The 17,236-nt window shown below is 35.4% G+C and overlaps 1 protein-coding gene and 1 long non-coding RNA gene across 3 annotated transcripts in view; both read right to left on the bottom strand.

The window, feature by feature from the left end:
- Positions 1-3,603: 3,603 nt before the first annotated feature.
- On the bottom strand, positions 3,604-5,429 carry LOC128552064 (uncharacterized). Its single transcript, XR_008368963.1, has 2 exons — positions 4,252-5,429; positions 3,604-3,846 (listed from the first exon to the last, which is right to left on the bottom strand). It is a non-coding gene; the product is annotated as an uncharacterized LOC128552064 (long non-coding RNA).
- Positions 5,430-6,862: 1,433 nt separating this feature from the next.
- LOC123562037 (phosphatidylinositol 3,4,5-trisphosphate 3-phosphatase and dual-specificity protein phosphatase PTEN-like) overlaps positions 6,863-17,236 on the bottom strand; it is a 43,602-nt gene continuing 33,228 nt past the window's right edge. For both annotated transcript variants that reach the window (XM_053533027.1, XM_053533033.1), the window contains 2 exons: positions 15,385-15,552; positions 6,863-12,900 (listed from right to left, as the gene is read on the bottom strand). In XM_053533027.1, the coding sequence (XP_053389002.1) occupies positions 12,379-12,900; positions 15,385-15,552 (690 nt within the window). In that variant the 3' untranslated portion in view covers positions 6,863-12,378. The remainder of the gene's footprint in view (positions 12,901-15,384; positions 15,553-17,236) is intronic.

The raw sequence follows: 17,236 nt of genomic DNA, 5'->3' as shown, positions 1-17,236 counted from the left end.
TATATTATCAATAAAACATAATAAATTGAAGGAACTTGGTAGAGGCTCACACAAGAAATATTTCTTTGAAATTGCTTCAGAATTGGGTTCGCAGTGTTATGCGAAAGAGTTTTTACATTTGGTTGCAATTTCAAGAATTCCGCATGTATGCAGTATTTTTCAGCTTTTAAGTTAATATTTATTTATAATTATGTCACTAAAATATGAGTAAGTGTTAATAAAAATACTTGTAAACCCAATGGAAAAGCTGAGTTGGCCATTCATTTCATTAATTAAGTAGGTCACTAGATTTAAGCACTAATATAGTCACTCCTGGTTCATTCTGTATCCTGGTTTGAAAGTACACATTGTAAAACACAATGCAACATGTAAGGAAATCATCGATTAGGAGCATTCACCACTTTAACAAAAATATATTTTTTTATCTCAAAAACACTTTTTTTGTTCACAGACCATAATAATCTCATAACAAGAGCGCCGCCAAGCGGGGCAATATACACACGAAGGGTTACCGGTACAAAAGAGGATTGAAGCATTATTTAAAGAACTTGACTGTTGAAGCCCAAATGACAGAAACAAAAAAAAAATTTCCAAGTCCACAAAAAAATTCTTACCAGGTAAAGTTATGTCAAAATACATCTAAACATTGGATGTACCATCTATGTTGTACCACAGAAAAGTGGTCTCGGTTTTTCCCTACTGCCAATAATAAAAAAGTTTCAAAATAAGCTATTTAAAGTAACAACAAGAGCGCCGCCAAGCGGCTTACATCATAGGATGGGAGCAAAATTTTAAGAACTTGACTGTTGTAGCCCCAAAGGACTGGAACAACAAAACGAAAACTTCAAAAAACAAATCTAAGTCCACAAAAAAAATTATTCAAAGTCTACAAAATAATCCTTATCAGGTACAGGTATGTAAAAATACACCTTAAAATTAGAGGTACCATCCATGTTGTACCACAGAAAAGTGGTCTCGGTTTTTCCCTACGGCCAATAATAAAAAAGTTTCAAAATAAGCTATTTATAGTAACATAAAAGGGAAGTAATTCAAAAAAAAAATATTGTAAGTACAAAAAAGAGATCTGCCAAATAAAAACAAGAGCATTGCAATGCAGAGCAATATACACAAAGCAGTCATATATGACCTTTGACCCTCAAGTGTGACCTTGACCTTGAAGCAAGTCATCCGGAGCATGCGCTCTGCACATTGTTACAATGTGGTGAACATTTCTGCCAAGTTTCTTTGAAATCCTTCATGCAGTTCAAGAGTTACAGAGCGGACACGAAACAAACTGATATGATTTTTGACCCCTAAGTGTGACCTTGACCTTGAAGCAAGTCATCTGAAACATGCGCTCTGCACATCGTCTCAGTGTGGTGAACATTTGTGTAAAGTTTCCTTGAAATCCTTCACGGGGTTCAAGAGTTACAGAGCGGACACAAAATTGCTAACGGACGGACGGACAGACGGACACCAGCGTCATAACATAATACGTCCCTTCGGGCGTATAAAAAAGGAAAGTAATTAAAAAAAAAATATTGTAAAAGAACAAAAAGGGATCTGCCAAATAAAAACAAGAGCATTGCAATGCATAGCAATATACACAAAGCAAAGTCATATATGACATTTGACACGCAAGTGTGACCTTGACCTTGAAGCCAGTCATCCAAAGCATGCGCTCTGCACGTCGCCTCAGTGTGGTGAACATTTGTGCCAAGTTTCTTTAAAATCCTTCAAGCAGTTCAAGAGTTACAGAGCGGACATGAAACACACTCATATGACGTTTGACCCCTAAGTGTGACCTTGACCTTCAAATGAGATATCCAAACCATGCGCTCTGCATGTCTTCTCGGTGTGGTGAACATTTGTGTCAAGTTTCGTTGAAATCCTTCAAGGGGTTCAAGAGTTACAGAGCGGACACGAAATTGCTAACGGACGGACAGACACCAGGACCATAACATAATAAGTCCCTTTGGGCGTATAAAAATCTAAGACTTGTGAGTTGGAGAAACCATTTCTACATACATATCAACAATCTGCATTTCAACAGAACAGGATTTTTAAGGAAGATTCTGGCACCATCAAGGTTTGATTATACGCAATCTCTACCATTTTGTCATAGCAGTTCCCCTTCTCCTACATAAAAAGTTTCAAAGTATCCTCATAGTTTTCCCATGTCATCAAGTAATATCCTGTAACAGTCCTGTCTTACTGGAAGAATTCATATGAAACATGAAAGTTACAACCTTTTCCAAATATACTGGAAATGGAAATTGTAAAATAAGCATCAGAATGTGATGAGGAATCAAGAGCCATTGATAATGTATTTTGTGAGAGCTACAGTACTGATGGTGTATTTTGTGACTTGACATTAGTAAATTAACTGGATTTCTATTATGAACATTGGTCAGATGACTGTTGGTCATTACAGAGGTTTGAAAGAATGCATTCCTGGATAAAATAATTGTAAATTAAAGAGAAACTAAATGTAACTAAAATATAGACAAGAGGGCAATGAAGGCCCTGTATCACTCACCTGACCTATTGACTTAAAGATCATCAAGATTAATGTTCTGATCAAATTTCATTAAGATATGGTGGCCTCTAGAGTGTTAACTAGCTTTTCCTTTAATTTGACCCAGTCTCCTAGTTTTTGACCAGACATGACCCAGATTCGAACTTCATCAAGATTAACATTCTGACTAAGTTTCATGAAGATACAGTCATAAATGTGGCCTCTAGAGTGTCAACAAGCTTTTCCTTTGATTTGACCTAGTTTTTGACCCCACCTGACCCGGATTTGAATTTGACCTATAGTTCATCAAGATTAACATTCTGACCAAGTTTCATTAAGATATGGTCATAAATGTGGCCTCTACAGTGTAAACTAGTTTTTCCTTTGATTTCACCTGGTGACCGTTTTTGATCCTACATGACCCAGATTCAAACTGGACCTTAAAATCATCAAGATTAACATTTTGACCATTTTTCATGAAGATACAGTCATAAATGTGGCCTCTACAGTGTTAACAAGCTTTTCCTTTGATCTGACCTGGTGACCTAGTTTTTGACCCCAGATGACCCAATATCAAACTTGTCCAAGATTTATTAAGGATAACGTTCTCACAAAGTTTCATTAAGATTGGGCCAAAATTGTGACCTCTAGAGTGTTAACAAGCTTTTCCTTTGATTTGACCTGGTGACCTAGTTTTTGACCCCAGATTACCCAATATCAAACTCGTTCCAAGATTTTATTGAGGGTAACACTCTGACCAAGTTTCAGTAAGCTTGGGCCAAAAATGTGACCTCTAGAGTGTGTACATTCAAATTGTTGAAGACGCCAGACGACGACGGACGCTGGACACAGGGCAATCACAAAAGCTCACCTTGAGCACTTCGTGCTCAGGTGAGCTAAAAATTGTTAAGTTGTCCGAGATCAAATGTCTAATCTTATATGAATCAAAGAACAGAGTACTTTCCAAATGGGTATTAACTTTATGATAACAATTTGTTCCTTAAGTAGCTGCAATCTTTGAATCATTAAGGGACTTTATCAGGTCATTGTTGTTTGGGTGGAATTTGATAAATGAATATGCAAGATTTTAAAAATAAAATATTTTATTTCACTTTTCATCAATTACAACAGATTTAAATTATGGTCACCAATAACATATACACAATTTGTTGCCCTAGATATGTGATCAGACAACACTTATATAACATGACTGTATTTATATCAAAATTAAATCTCGAATATGACACGACAAAATGTATATAGCAGTCAAAAAATTGGCATGGCCTGGTTTTTCCGTATTTCTCTATTTACATGTATCAAGGATGTAACTATTATTATTATTATTATTATTATTATTATTATACCAGATTTATATAGCGCCCTTTTCATGATAAACACGTTCAAAGGCACTTTACAGCAACTGCAGCCACACAGGGCGCGAAATCATCCTCTACTAGTACAGACACAGAGCGATCTGACCAGAGGGACAGAGTGAGATAAAGCCCCCAGAACAGACAGAGAGAACTTTTCAGATACAGACGTGTCCCTATGCTGCTCTTTGAATAGACAGTTGGTTTTAAATGCGGTGTATACACGATACGCAACATCTTCCTAGGAACATAGGCTCTAGTAGGTGGGAGACACTCGAGCATCTCAGAAATTTCCAGTGCAGGAACTGGGATTTGAACCCCGGACCTCTGGATTGACAGTCAAGCGTGTTACCACTAGACCACCTGAAAGGTATGAACTGTACAATACAATGAATTTACAAACTTTCTCACTTAAACTCTTAAAGGGCAATACAGTCTTTTACAGCAAAGTTGTTTTAACATTCTGTATATTCAGAACATATCAAACAGACCATGCCAATATTTTGCTCTGCCCTGTAACAAGATGCTAACAAATGAGATTTCCAAAAACTCATACATTTGCTAATGTCTCTCAACACACGTGAAACACTCAAGTCTTGAGTTTTCAGTTAACTTTAAATGAGCAAAATCTTGTAACATACTTCCTCCTTATCCTGTCTTAATTTGAGCCGTGCCATGGGAAAACCAACATAGTGGGTGTGCGACCAGCATGGATCCAGACCAGCCTGCGCATCCGCGCAGTCTGGTCAGGCTCCATGCTGTTCGCTAACAGTTTCTCCAATTCCAATAGGCTTTAGAAGCGAACAGCATGGAGCCTGACCAGACTGCGCGGATGCGCAGGCTGGTCTGGATCCATGCTGGTCGCACACCCACTATGTTGGTTTTCCCATGGCGCGGCTCATTTTATTTTTCATCCTGCTCTAAAAATACTTAACCCCTGGATTACTAGACGCTTAAGTTTTCCATATATTAGAAGCCTTAACCCTTAGCATGCTAGATAAATTGTCGTCTGCTGGAAATGTCGTCTGCTAAAATTGTAAAGTTCATTCAATTTGCTCCAAAACTGGAAGAAATATTGTCAGAGTAGCAAACAGCTTGGAACCTGATCAGACGCCGATTTAATCGGCGTCTGATCTGGTTCCAAGCTGTTTGCAAAGGCTGTTAAATTCGCCTGCAGCAGGCTAAGAGTTAAATAAGTAAAACTATCTGATACAAAATGGGATCAATGAATTTTCAACTATAATTCAAGAACACTGTGATCAATAAACCTTTATCAGACAGGGTAGACACAGGTTAGACTCTTTAAACACTGTTTTGATAAATTAGATAACAAATAAACACTGAAGTGTCAATATTCTGTCATCAATGTAGAGATATCAAGAAAGATACCATCATGTCAATATTAAAGTTCAGCTCAAACCTATAAACTGTATATTACTTAAAGTTTCATCCAACTTTCACAGGGCCATGTATTGTACTTTGTTTTGGAATATGTAATGATGAATTATATGGATGTATATTGGCTGTAGCCTTATTCAATTAAAAGAACATGTTAAATATTATGGTACATTTTTCTCTTTGCTTGTAACAATTCTGTTCATTAGAAATATTTGCAATTAGATCTATCTTGAAAATTACCTATATTAACAGGATTATTTCATAAGCAAATTTCAAAATGTGTTTTGAAAATGTTAACACTGTCTTTCATGGATATTCTGTAGAAATATAGCATAAATAAAGACTCTAGCTGTCAAGGGGGATAATTTTAAAAAGATACTGCAATTCTAAATGGCCCCTTATAGGAAAACATTAACTTGATGAGTTTGATCATTAGAGGTTAAAGAAAATGTTAACCAATCCAGAATTAACAAACTCTCAGGTGACGTATGAAAACTTATAAATTGGGAAAAATCTAAATCTTTGCAAACATGCATATTTCTTTCCAGAATTCACCAATTATGAAACATGATCTTAACACCAAAGTGATAAATCTAGTTACAGTAACAAAATACCTATCTAAAGATTTCATCAGAATGTAGCACAAATGTGGACAGTTAACTTACCCTAAAACAAGGCACATAATACTAGTATACAAACAAAGCCTGTTGTCTTTCAACGTTTTGCAAAAGAACACAACATAGAGCTTAACATAATGGTGACAAATGCCTCGCAGCACCTTGACCTTTGACTGGTAACCCAAACTCAGTAGGGGTGGTATATACTCAATAAGTACTATCAGCATGTGAAGTTTGAAGGTCCTGGGTGAAAGTGGTTCAACGAGTAAGTGCTTCATGCAAAAAGGTTAAACGTTGGCCCTTGTGCTGTGACCTTTGACCTGAGTAACCAAAAGTCAGTAAGGTAGTTACTCAATATGTACATTCAGCACAATTGAAGTTTGAAGGTCCTGGATGCAGTGGTTCGCGATGTAACGTGTCTTCATGCAAAAAGTTAACGTTGGCCCCTGGACCTTGACCTTTGACCTGGTGACCCCAATGTCAGTAGGGGTGGTGTACTCAATAAGTACTATCAGCACATGAAGTTTGAAGGTCCTGGGTACAGTAGTTCGCGAGTAAAGTGCCTTCATGCAAAAAGTTTAACGTTGGCTTCTGTGACCATGACCTTTGACCTGGTGACCCCAAAGTCAGTAGGGGTGGTGTACTCAATAAGTGCTATCAGCATGTGAAGTTTGAAGGTCCTGGTGCAGTGGTTCGCGAGTAAAGTGCCTTCATGCAAAAAGTTAACGTTGGCCCCTGTGACCTTGACCTGGTGACCCCTAGGTCAATAGGGTGGTGTACTCAATAAGTACTATCAGCACATGAAGTTTGAAGGTCCTGGGTACAGTAGTTCGCGAGTAAAGTGCCTTCATGCAAAAAGTTTAACGTTGGCTTCTGTGACCATGACCTTTGACCTGGTGACCCCAAAGTCAGTAGGGGTGGTGTACTCAATAAGTGCTATCAGCATGTGAAGTTTGAAGGTCCTGGGTGCAGTGGTTCGCGAGTAAAGTGCCTTCATGCAAAAAGTTAACGTTGGCCCCTGTGACCTTGACCTGGTGACCCCTAGGTCAATAGGGTGGTGTACTCAATAAGTACTATCAGCATGTGAAGTTTGAAGGTCCTGGTTCGCTAGTAAAGTGCCTTCATGCAAAAAGTTAACATTGTGACGAACGAAGGAACGCACGTACCGACAGTTGAAAACTAATACGCCTCCCTTCGGGGACATAAAAACAAAAAGAGTCAAAGCTTATATAACACAAAAAGTAATACAAATCTTAACAACTAGACAGGAAGACAAACATTATTTTGATGATTTCATTTGATAAGTATGGCAATATATATCTGTTTTATTCTCCTCTGCTGATAGTCACTGCATACCAGTAACTAAAGTCACTACATATCAGTAACTAAATGTTTGTTTTATATGTAAATTCTTTCTCAGAAACAATAGATTTATCACTAACAAATACCTTGAAACCAGATAAATATTTATCAAAACTATAAAATAAAGAGAACAGTTTATCTCATCTTGTTGGGTTTAATGTCACACTGACACAATTATATGTCATATGACTTTCCAGCTTTAATGGTGGAGGAAGACCCCAGGTACCCTTCTGTGCATTATTTCATCACAGACGGGCACCTATCTGATCTTGGGATAGGGATGGTGAAGTAAGGTATGAATGAACAAAACTTCACTACAGAGCTTTAGTTTTTGATCAATTTTCAATTGTTTAAAGGCTATGAAACATTTCTAAGCCAAAAAAAATCTCCATGTATGTAGTCCCAATTATTTATAAGTTATCTACAATAACAGAATTAACAAGAGCTGTCCGTATTCGAAATATTGTCCCAGAAGCAGGAAAATATTATCCAAAATGTTAAATATCAAGAGTTTTAAGTTCAAAAGGGGGCATAATTTGGCCAAAATGAAGGTCAGAATTATTGGACTTGGTGCTATCAACTAGTTTTATAACCCCGAAGGCACATGTGAAGTTTTAATTCAATATCTGCATTAGTTTTGGAGATAGCAACTTGCATGTAAAACTTTAACCAGAATTTTCAATGTCCAAAAGTGGGCATAATTTGCCCAAAATACATGTCAGAGTTATGGGACTTGACCCAGTGAGATTGGTAATTGACCTAGAAAAAGAAAAAAATAAGTTTCAAAGCTATATGCCTTTAAATGATAGCTGTATGTACTTGCATGCAAAAACTTAACCAAGGTGTGACGCCGACGTCAGGGTGAATAGAATAGCTAGACTATTCTTTGAATAGTCAAGCTAAAAAATATACAAGATTTAAGTATACTGGTAAGACTTCAACTGTGATTCGCCCTATGTAGATATTTGGCTTTACATAGTTCTAAGATTTTAGAGAGGTAGTAATTTCATATTTGTGCAGGTCCACAGGTCCATGTATATGTGATTTTTGTGTGTGTGATTTTTTTTTCATTTTAACAAGTATCTGAGGTTTTAACATTCTGAACATTGATAATTTCACAAAATTTAAACAAACAAAATTTTACATCATTTGTAAATCCTAAGTTTGAAGTAAAACAGATGCTTGTTACTATTTATAGGATTTTCTCACAATTACACATATTTAATATCAACCCGAGTAACAAGTGTTGTGCTTGTTACAGAAGAATTCAATTTTTGTTTTCCTTAAGATTTTTTATTCCAAAAGCGGTGGAATACATTTTGTTCAATATAGCTTTAAATATACATATTATACAATATTCATGTGAATCAACTATTTTTCAAATGCTAAATCCCTGCAAAAATGTTTAGATATTTACACAACAAAAATCGTAATTGATTACACAGCTTCTTTTAGTCCAACCTATTCAGTCATCTACTACAAACTAGACGAGAATGTACATAAAATACAATTACTGCGGCAGAGATCATAAAATGGTGATAGCTTTGGTTAATGTAATTTCCTCTAGAGAAAGACAGCCTGAAATTAATTACAGAAAAAAATGCAGAGAAATGTTTCCCTCATCTTCAGAGATGTATATAACATAATCGCTTCCAATGTTTAACCTTTACTCTGCTAAATTTCTAAAATGGACTGGTCTATCATTCAATTTGGGCAGTACCACTTATTATTCAAAGGGGTCTTCATTGAAAATCTACTGACTGAATAGCGAACAGTGCAGAACATGATCAGCCTGCACAGATGTGCAAGCTGATCTTGGTCTGCACTTTTCGCAAAGGCAGAATCACTTGCCGCCAGCAGGCTGAAGGTTAAAAGGTGCCTGGCAAAGTTCACAAACACATTTATAACAGGAATATTTTTGAACAAGAAAAACAACAATAAAGTACTGATAACATCTACTGGAACTGTCCACATTATTTATTTGCTAAACATCAGATTTTGGAAATACAGAAAGAACTTTTTGAAACAAACTGCTAACATCAAATGCCCTTCAAAATCCTCACTGACAGTATTGTTTAGTGGGTCATGTCTTTCTGACAAGCAATTTTTTTTAAATGCTGAAAGTTCAACTAAACATCCTTTCTAATCTAAGATACTCTGTTAATAACTTTTGGCTTAACTTTCATCAAAAGATCATTGTTTTATGATAAAATACTGATTATTGGGTAATTTTCTTGTCACTATTATTTCAGTTTGATAGACAGCACACTTAATTCAAAATTCTGGCTTCATACTACTGGAGATAATGCTATTCATTATTCACAATAGGTTTGAATTTGCATGTTGCTCCGACTGCAAAATAACCCCTTCCAAACACATTACCCAATCTTATAAAAGACTAAATCTGGACTGCCATGCACTCAATATAAAAAAAATCTTATAAAAAACATGCAGATTACATATCTGAGATAAATTAGCACTTAAATACTGTTGCTAAAATACTATCATGCCATTGTAGTGCTAATGTTTAACAACAGAATATAAACATGATTTATTGATATCACTAAATATTGATCTTTTTTGATTTAGTCTATTAATATACACAAAGATGAGAACATATAAAAATATACATTTTAATTCAAAATACATAAAATGAAATTTCTATGAGTGTTAAGCTGAAAATGGGCACATATTCAAAGTAATGCCATGTAATATATGTACAGCATAATTACTGTGTTGACTGAAAACCTTCGCAAGATTGCTATCATGTTAAGTTAAACATGTGTAACTAAATTGTTTTACATTCAAAAATCTTAATTTATTTTTCCTAGACAAAATAAAGAAAAAATTCTGAAAGACATTGTTCACAGAGAGAACGAAAGATTAAATTTGTATTATTTTTAAGTATCCTTTTTTGACATAACTGGATAAAGTTCAACTTCATCACATCAGAGTTTATCTAATCATCTAAGGGCTTTCTTCCGTGTCCTATTATTAAGTTTTGTAAAATGTTTCCTGTTCAAAGTCAAACTTGAAATCTCAGTTGAAAAAGTCACTACACATTACAAGTCAAAAGCTGGTGAGTTACTGACAAATGGTGTGTAGCTGTAAAATAAATTTTTAACCTTTAGTCTGCTGAATTTTTAAAATTGACTGGTCCATCATACGAATTAGACAATACCATTTATTATTTGAATGGGATTTCACCGAAAATTTATTGAATGAATAGCGAACAGTGTAGACCAGGAACAGCCTGCATGGATCTTGGTCTGCACTGGTTGCAAAGGCAGAATCACTTGCAGCAAGCAGGCTAAAGGTTAATTATCTTAATATAAATTGACTCATTTCATACTACCGTTTCACCTATCAGAGTGTTACCTTCTAGAAAATGTTTTCTCCCAAGTTTCCCTCTTTTTTTTCTTCAACTTTCTGTAAAGACTATTTATAAAACCACAAAATTTCAATTATAGTTTATCAAAGGATATGGTGTGATTTATTTTAAATAAACATGAGTAATAGTATTCAACCTGTATACGACACTACTTACATACCACTTACAGCTATCAGGATTTCAAATCTCTCTCTATATGTATCAACTACAGTCATGTTCATTTTACTTCCTCAATTAACATATCTCATCTTTATTTAGAAGTAAAAATGTTTACATTCACTCCAACAAAAATTAGGCTAATTTTTTTACTTCCTTTTGTCCTGTACTTGGAAATAAAATAAGTTTGCTTCAATAAAAATTAACAATTAGGTTAATATTTTATGAAATTTCTTTATTTCTTGTGGTAGTAAAAAGGTAAAATTGAGGTGTCTCAAAATCCTCAGGCAAACAATTTTTTCTATTATCACAAATATACTACAAGCTCTTCAGACTGTTTTACATATTTGAAATAATTTCTTCCTGCACTTAATGTTATTAAAAGTTTTTCATATATTTTTTCCCTGAGAAAGGAAATTATGGTCATTTAATCAACTGTCACAGACTGAATATAAAATTGGATGCTTGAACAATATCCTAGGCAAATACGGTACATCTAAATACAAACATATTTCTGCCCAAAAGCTTACTTTAAGTTAGAACATTCAGATAAGAAAAGACTTTAGAACACGATTTAAGGAGCACTGTACACGTGAGAACAGTCCACTTCTGGATACGAACTTGCTTAATATAACATAGTATTTTACAGTTTTTTCCTACTAAAACAAAAACTTTCTATTTTGGCAATGATATATAAGTGAAAATATATACAATTTATTCAAAAAATGAAATGATCTGAAAGTTCAAAATTAAACCTTTTTGGATAATGCCACATTTTCTATATCAAAACTTACATGTGAAAGGCTATAGAAAAAAGTACTATGTGTTAACAACATGTGATTTAATTTTAAACTAAAAATGTGTGACTTGCCAATGCTGGAAAATTACAGGTTCTGGTATTGGCTAGGACCTGTAACACAGTTCATGTCTTTCACTAAGGCTTGTTTGAAATAGTTCTCCACAACTTTTTTTTGTTGTGAAATTTGTACTGTTTCCACCAAACAGGTAACTTTTTCTGCATCATATAAAAGAAAGATCATTATCACCCCTGGTGACAATAATAAGCAAATATGACAAAAATGCCATATCCTTGAAACATGATTTGAAATAATAGTAGACTAGTTTGTTAAATCCAGTGATATAAACTAAATTAGCATTAAAAATTATTAACTTTTAGTTGAGGCCTTGATTAATTAATTTAATTGCAATTTATCTACAACAGGCAAAATTTACAACGAAAAAGTCCCAGAAAAACAAAATGGCCCTTTCACAACTCCTGTACTAATATTTATACTGCTATGTCTGTAAAAATAAATGCATTTAAATTTAGTTAGTTGCTTATATCCCACATATGTTTAATTTTTTTCTGCTCTTAAAGCCATAACCAGTTGTATTTATCAAAACATGCTTTTATCACTCAAAGGTGACTTCATTTTACTTTTAAGCTGCCATACATTCATCACATTAACAATCTGTACTGCCTCATACAGGTATAGCCGTTCTATAAATATTTCATTAACCTATTATGCTTTAACTTCCTGTATGAGACAGCAAATAAAAACATCACTATACAGCCGTCACTTCACATCCATCCCATTCATCATCCGTGTCACTGTCCGAGAAATTATCCTCCTGTTCACTTTCACCCGTTGACGCCATATCATTGTCACTATTTGTATCGGGCAAGTATCTTCCTCTTCGATCACCTGTAGGTGACAATTTCTGAGGTTTGGTATGTTTATTTATGACTTGTAGATGTTTTTGTGCATTTACTAAAGTACTAGTGTTCTCCAACTTCCCTAGTTCCGGATACGACTGAGAAGTTGTTGGAGGAGCCTTCCGACCAGGAACCGTATTTGAGTCACACTCCGGTTCACTTTCAGAAACATGTAGTCTACTCATAGGTTCAACCGGCGAACCTCTTGTAACACTTGGTTTGGCACCAATTCCTCTAATACTGCCGTTACTGGTATTACCGTTCCTAGCGATGGGTCTTGTAAATAAACTATCTTCAGTCCGAGATCTATTAACACCATTTGGATTGTTGATATATGTTCCATCAATTGGGTATTCAAAATAGAACACCACCTGCAACATCAAGCCGTTTGATTGATTGATTCATTCATTCTTTTCAGTATATTAAATACATGGAATGGTACAACACAAATTAAGAATTTCAAATATCACATACACAATTAATAGGAATTAAAACATATTGAAAGACAATTAAGAATCATTACAAACATAAAATACCAATAATAGCAAACAATGTACCAGGACATGTATTCATATACCCAGGATGACACAAAAAGGGGAATGTGAATCCCCTTATTTCCATTGTGGTCCTGGATGAATGATGACATGTCCTAGCAAGGCACAACACCTTGTAGTAAATTGGAGGTAATTGAGCAAATTTATTAGCAGTTTCAGTAAAGGAATCACAGTATAAATAAAACAAGAGCTTGTAGAACATAAAATGCTCCCCTTGATGCATTCAGTAATTTCACCAGGAATAGAAATTATTTGGTCACTGTACACAAAAGTTCTACTGCTCTGGGTCAATGAGACCTTGACCTTTGACCTACTGACCTCAAAATAAATAGGGGTCATATGCTGGTCACGACCAACCTCCCTATTAAGTTTCCTGATCCTAGGCCCAAGCATTCTCAAGTTATCGTCCAGAAATGGTTTAACTGTTCCAGGTCAATGTGACCTTGACCGTAATCCTACTGACCTAAAATCTATATCGGGATCATCTGCTGGTCATAATTAACCTCCCTATCAACTTTCATGATCCTAGGCCCAAGCGTTCTCGAGTTATCATCCAGAAACAGTTTAACTATTCCGGGTCACTGTGAGCTTGACCTTTAACCTACTGACCTCAAAATCAATAGGGGTCATTTGCTTGTTATGACTAACCTCCCTATCAACTTTCATGATCCTAGGCCCAAGCGTTCTTGAGGTATCATTCAAAAACAGTTCAACTGTTCCAGGTCACTGTGACATTGACCTTTGACCTACTGACCTCAAAATCAAAAAGAGTCATTTGCTGGTTATGACAAACCTTTCTATCAACTTTCATGCTCCTAGGGCCAAGTATTCTCGAGTTATCATGCGGAAACCGTTTAACTGTTCCGGGTCACTGTAACTTTGACCTTTGACCTATTGACCTCAAAATCAATAGGGATCATTTGCTGGTCATGACCAACCTCCCTATCAACTTTCATCTTCCAAGGCCCAGGCATCATTAAGTTATCATCTGGAAATTGTTTAACTGTTTCAGGTCACTGTGACCTTGACCTTTGACCTACAGATCTCCAAATCAATATTGGTCATCTGCAGGTTATGACCAATCTTCCTGCCAACTTTCATGATCCTAGGCCCAAGCATTCTCGAGTTATCATCCGGAAACAGATTGGTCTACATACCGACCGACAGACCAACCGACCGACAGACATCTGCAAAACCATTGTAGCAGAATGACTTTTTACCAAATCCTTTGACTTTAGGAATACTGAAACATGACCCTTTACTAAACCTGGTATTATGACTATGTACAGAACTGACTTGAGTAAAATACTCATTCATGTAAGAAGGGGCAGAACCTGAATGTATTTTAAAACAAGAGCTGTCACTAATGGTGACAAATGCCCCCTGCAGCACCTTGACCTTTGACCTGGTGACCCCAAAGTCAGTAGGGGTCATGTACTCAATAAGTACTATCAGCATGTGAAGTTTGAAGGTCCTGGGTGAAGTGGTTCACGAGTAAAGTGCCCTCATGCAAAAAGTTAACGTTGTGACGAACGAACGGAAGGGCATTTGAAAACTAATATGCCTCCCTTCGTGGGGAATAAACACGATTTAAGAGTAATTTGATCCACTCTATTTGTAACAGGTAACCAGCCCAACTGTAAGAAATGCTCTGTATTAATATGACTTCTTTGATCAAGTCTAAGGACAAACCTAATGATCTTGTTTTGAGAAACCTGGAGCCTGTTCTTCAGACTCTGAGAAATACCATAGTACCATACAGAGCAGGCATAGTCAAAGTGACACTGGATCAAGAACATGATTAGCATTTTCTTAGTGTACAATGATAAAACTTTTGCTTTCTGTACAGAAACTTAAGTCTTGCACTTGCTTTTTTAATGATTGATGTAACCATAGTCTCATAACTCAAACAATGATCCAATAATGCACCCAAATATTCAACAGAGTCGGCTAGCTTAATCACCGTACATTGCATACTATATGAAGGTCAGAGTCCTTCTTTAACCTGGGCTATAAGCCAAATAAAATTGATTCTGTTTTCCCTAGGTATAATGACAATTTGTTGTCAACTAACCAGTTGCTAACTCGTTATAATTATACATGTTAATTTAAAGGCAACTGGTACTTTAGAGCTTTAATGTTTTAGTTGGGTTTTGTGTTTTAGTCACACTGACAAGTGATATCCCTCTAACAATTCATAATTGTATAAATCAAGTTCAAAGATAGACTAGCAAATTTACTGAAGTAAGAATTTAAGATCACTATTTTTATTTCGCAACAAAAAATCTACACTGATAATACCTTGAAATCCTTTTTATAGATTTTGTTTGTTTTATCTTTGTTAGCTTTATCTAGTTCTGTTTTGGTCATTGTGAGTGTCAAGTATCGTTTCTTCTTTCCATTCTCGTCTTCACAGTATTCCTCATCCTTTATGAAGAACGTGTTAAACCAACACTGAAATATCCGCTCCTGTAAGGAGTACAATGTTTTCATGTTTTGCAATAGCAACACCATACAATTACAGTTGAACTTTGTTCGCTCGAACTCTACAGAACCAGCAAAATATATTCGAGTTAATCAGAGTTATCGGTAGTTCAAGCCATCAAACAAAATAAATTATATAGGGATTTTGCAAGGACCTGACAATTATCCCGAGTGAATGGTAGTGTTTTAATTATCTGAGTTCAAGCCAGCAAAGTTTGTTTACCATTTAGTGACACTGATATGAAGATTTACCAGCTTATGAAAAAGAGATTTTGACTGACAGCTTAGCCTTAAGTTCATATCACTTTTCCCAGTTTGATTAATCTTTATAGCGAACCAACACCTAAAATGTTACAGATGTTTAAAAATCAAATGCAACAAACTACAGATTATTGTGAAAAGTGTTACAACAAGAGCTGTCCGTAAGACAGCCAAGCTCGACTATTCGAAATATTGTCACAGAAGCAGGAAATTATTACCCAAAATGTTAAATATCAAAAGAGTTTTAAGTTCGAAAGGGGACATAATTTGACCAAAATGCATATCAGAGTTATGGGACTTGATGCTATCAACTAGTTTTATAACCCCAAAGAAACATGTTAAGTTTCAATTCAATATCTGCATTAGTTTTGGGATAGTAACTTGCATGTAAAACTTTAACCAGAATTTTCTAAGTCCAAAAGGGGGCATAATTTGCTCAAAATACATGTTAAGAGTTATGGAACTTGAAACAGAGAGGTTGGTTATTGACCTAGAAAAAGAATAAATAAGTTTCAAAGCTATATGCCTTTTGGTAATAGCCGTATGTACTTGCACGCAAAACTTTAACCAGGATTTCTAAGTCCAAAAGGGGGCATAATTTGCCCAAAATACATGTCAGAGTTATGGGACTTGATTCTATCAACTAGTTTTATAACCCCGAAGACACATGTGAAGTTTCAATTTAATATCTGCAGTAGTTTTGGAGATAGTAACTTGCATGTAAAACTTTAACCAGGATTTTCTAAGTCCAAAAGGGGGCATAATTTGCCCAAAATACATGTCAGAGTTATGGGACTTGACCCAGTGAGGTAGGTAATTGATCTAGAAAAAGAAAAAATAAGTTTCAAATCTATATGCCTTTTAGTAACAGCTGTATGTACTTGCACGCAAAACTTTAACCAGAATTTTCTAAGTCCAAAAGGGGGCATAATTTGGCCAAAATACATGTCAGAGTTATGGGACTTGACCCAGTGAGGTAGGTAATTGATCTAGAAAAAGAAAAAGTAAGTTTCAAATCTATATACCTTTTAGTAATAGCTGTATGTACTTGCATGCAAAACTTTAACCAGAATTTTCTAAGTCCAAAAGGGGGCATAATTTGGCCAAAATAAAGGTCAGAGTTATGGGACTTGGTGCTATCAACCAGTTTTATAACCCCGAAGACACATGTGAAGTTTCAATTTAATATCTGCATTAGTTTTGGAGATAGTAACTTGCATGTAAAACTTTAACCAGAATTTTCTAAGTCCAAAAGGGGGCATAATTTGCTCAAAATACATGTTAGAGTTATGGAACTTGACCCAGTGAGGTTGGTAATTGACCTAGAAAAAGAATAAATAAGTTTCAAAGCTATATGCCTTTACATGATAGCTGTATGTACTTGCATGCAAAAACTTAACCAAGGTGT

Source organism: Mercenaria mercenaria, chromosome 2 (assembly GCF_021730395.1).
Source record: "Mercenaria mercenaria strain notata chromosome 2, MADL_Memer_1, whole genome shotgun sequence".
In the NCBI taxonomy this organism is placed as follows: domain Eukaryota; kingdom Metazoa; phylum Mollusca; class Bivalvia; order Venerida; family Veneridae; genus Mercenaria; species Mercenaria mercenaria.
Note: the sequence above shows the minus strand (reverse complement) of the source record. Positions and strands in the feature narration are given on the sequence as shown.